At 48.1% G+C, this 2,152-nt stretch overlaps 1 protein-coding gene across 1 annotated transcript in view; it reads left to right on the top strand.

Annotated features, from left to right (window-relative positions):
* Positions 1–1,409, top strand: part of LOC308106024 (leucine-rich repeat-containing protein 3-like) — a 3,980-nt gene extending 2,571 nt beyond the window's left edge. Inside the window, exon 2 of the mRNA XM_080457020.1 lies at positions 195–1,409. Within this exon, the coding sequence (XP_080313146.1) occupies positions 572–1,372 (801 nt within the window). The 5' untranslated portion in view covers positions 195–571 and the 3' untranslated portion in view covers positions 1,373–1,409. The remainder of the gene's footprint in view (positions 1–194) is intronic.
* Positions 1,410–2,152: the final 743 nt, after the last annotated feature.

Genomic DNA, 2,152 nt, shown 5'->3' with positions numbered 1-2,152 from the left:
CATTATACTAAAAGGGGAGTGAACAGCATGATCCTTTTCAATTAGGAGATTTATTTTTCCTCAAAAAATGACTTAGGCCATTAGTTTAGCAAGGTGACGACATTGTGGTTTCTATTTTGTTCTCCCAATGTATTGAAGAACGTACACATGAATTCTCAATAAGAGTTTTTTTTCTCATTGCTTTATTTTCCCAGGGCCCAACATGGTATGACGAAGCCTCAGACTCCCAACAAGGCTCCTAACTTGCTGGTTTCTTCAACTTCCTCACAGTAAACCTGGGAATAGACAGAGGTCCTCTGGAATATGCTTTTTGTCATCTGTTTTAAAGCAGTGCCATATGAAATCCCCAAATATTCATCCTGATGGATTAACTCAAGAGAAACCTTTGGGGGTCTAAAATACAACAACAACAACAACAACAACAACAACAACAACAACAACAACAACCCCAAAGCACACTTTGATTTGAAAGCCATAATGACGCTGCATTGACCGCCATCCAAGGTAAAAAATAGAGGTGGAACCCTAATGGCTCTTGCGTGACAGGACTCTCAGGAGCTTACAGCTGAACATGTGGCATCGTGCGGGGCCTGATATGCCCAGGAAATCCCTCACCCTGGCCACTTCTGCTCTGTTCTGGTGCTCGATCCTTGGGACGTTCATTGCAAGTATGCCAGTGGCGGGTTGTCCCAAAAGCTGCCACTGCATAGAGAAGAGCGGCTTGACCATGGTCCAGTGTATGTCTCGCAACCTTGAGAAGATCCCCCCAGACCTGCCTCGAGACACCGTTATCCTGCTCCTGGCGTCCAACCACATCACCAACATCCCCCACCAGGCCTTCAAGGAACTCTATCGCCTGCAGGAGTTGGACCTGTCACACAATGACATTGAGACTGTGGACGTTGGGGCCTTTCAGGGGGTGTCTGACAGCCTCCGGCTCCTGGACCTCTCCAACAACCACATCCAGAGTGTCCCCAAGGAGGCGTTCGCACGCCTCCGGGCGAAGATCAGCCTCTCCAACAACCCCTGGCACTGTGAGTGCACATTGCAGGAGGTCCTCAGGGAGCTGCGCTTGGACCCGGAGACGGTGAATGAGGTCAACTGCCACACGGCGGTGCAGGAGGAGTACGCGGGAAAGCCCGTCATCCAGGTGCTTGACTCGGGGATCAACTTCTGCAACTTTCACCACAAGACGACCGACGTGGCCATGTTCGTCACCATGTTCGGCTGGTTCACCATGGTGATCGCGTACGTCATCTACTATGTGAGGCACAATCAGGAGGATGCCAGGAGACACCTGGAGTACTTGAAGTCGTTGCCCAGTGGCTCACAGATCAGCAAGGACTTAGACACAATCAGCACCGTTCTCTAGCAGGGAAGCTTTGTAAGGTGTAATGCTGGTTTATTATTTAAAAAATTGACTGTGTATTTGAGGTATTTCGGTACAGCTTCGGTACAGCTTATCAAACAAGCTTTTTGTTCAGTCGCGTAACGAGGCAACAGTATGCCCCGACGCGAGGTGGTCACAGCGGGCCCTCATGAACGCGTGCGCGCGCGTGCATGTGCGCCGGGACTTCGCGCACGCGCGCCCGGACTTCGCGCACGCGCGGTGGTTTCTGATACTTTTTTCGCGGGTTTGTGACGGATTTCGGGTACATAAACAACAGTTTTGTGACAATGTTAAGGGGCACACCCAGGTTTATTTTTTAATAATATAATTTTATATATAATTTATTTTTATTTTTTTCTGGGTGGGGAGGTGCCCCTAACGTCATGGGCCCCAACGCAACCGCGTTGTCTGCGTGACGGTAGTGACGCCCCTGTTTTTGTTTGTTTCCTGGTCTAGCTATTACTCAACTTATTTTATTGACTACTTGAGTCTGAGCAATTCTGACTCTACTGCCCTACAGTACCCATCAATGCAATATTGCAGGATAAACTTTGACAGCACAAACAAAACTGATAGTACTGTAGGTCTCCAAGACCACCTGAATATGAAATACATTATTTGTTCTTTAAAATATTAGCCACAGATTAGCTAACTACACTGAGCCACAGGCCTCTCCATTCAGCGGGTGTTAATTTGTAGCTGGACGTTTTCTAAGTGTGCCGTATTTATCATAGTCATGCAAATGGAACAGCAGACACAAAC

This window comes from Gymnoscopelus braueri (assembly GCF_963280865.1).
Source record: "Gymnoscopelus braueri genome assembly, chromosome: 18".
NCBI classification, from domain to species: domain Eukaryota; kingdom Metazoa; phylum Chordata; class Actinopteri; order Myctophiformes; family Myctophidae; genus Gymnoscopelus; species Gymnoscopelus braueri.
The sequence above is the reverse complement of the archived record's forward strand: the minus strand, read 5'-3'. Positions and strand labels throughout refer to the sequence as shown.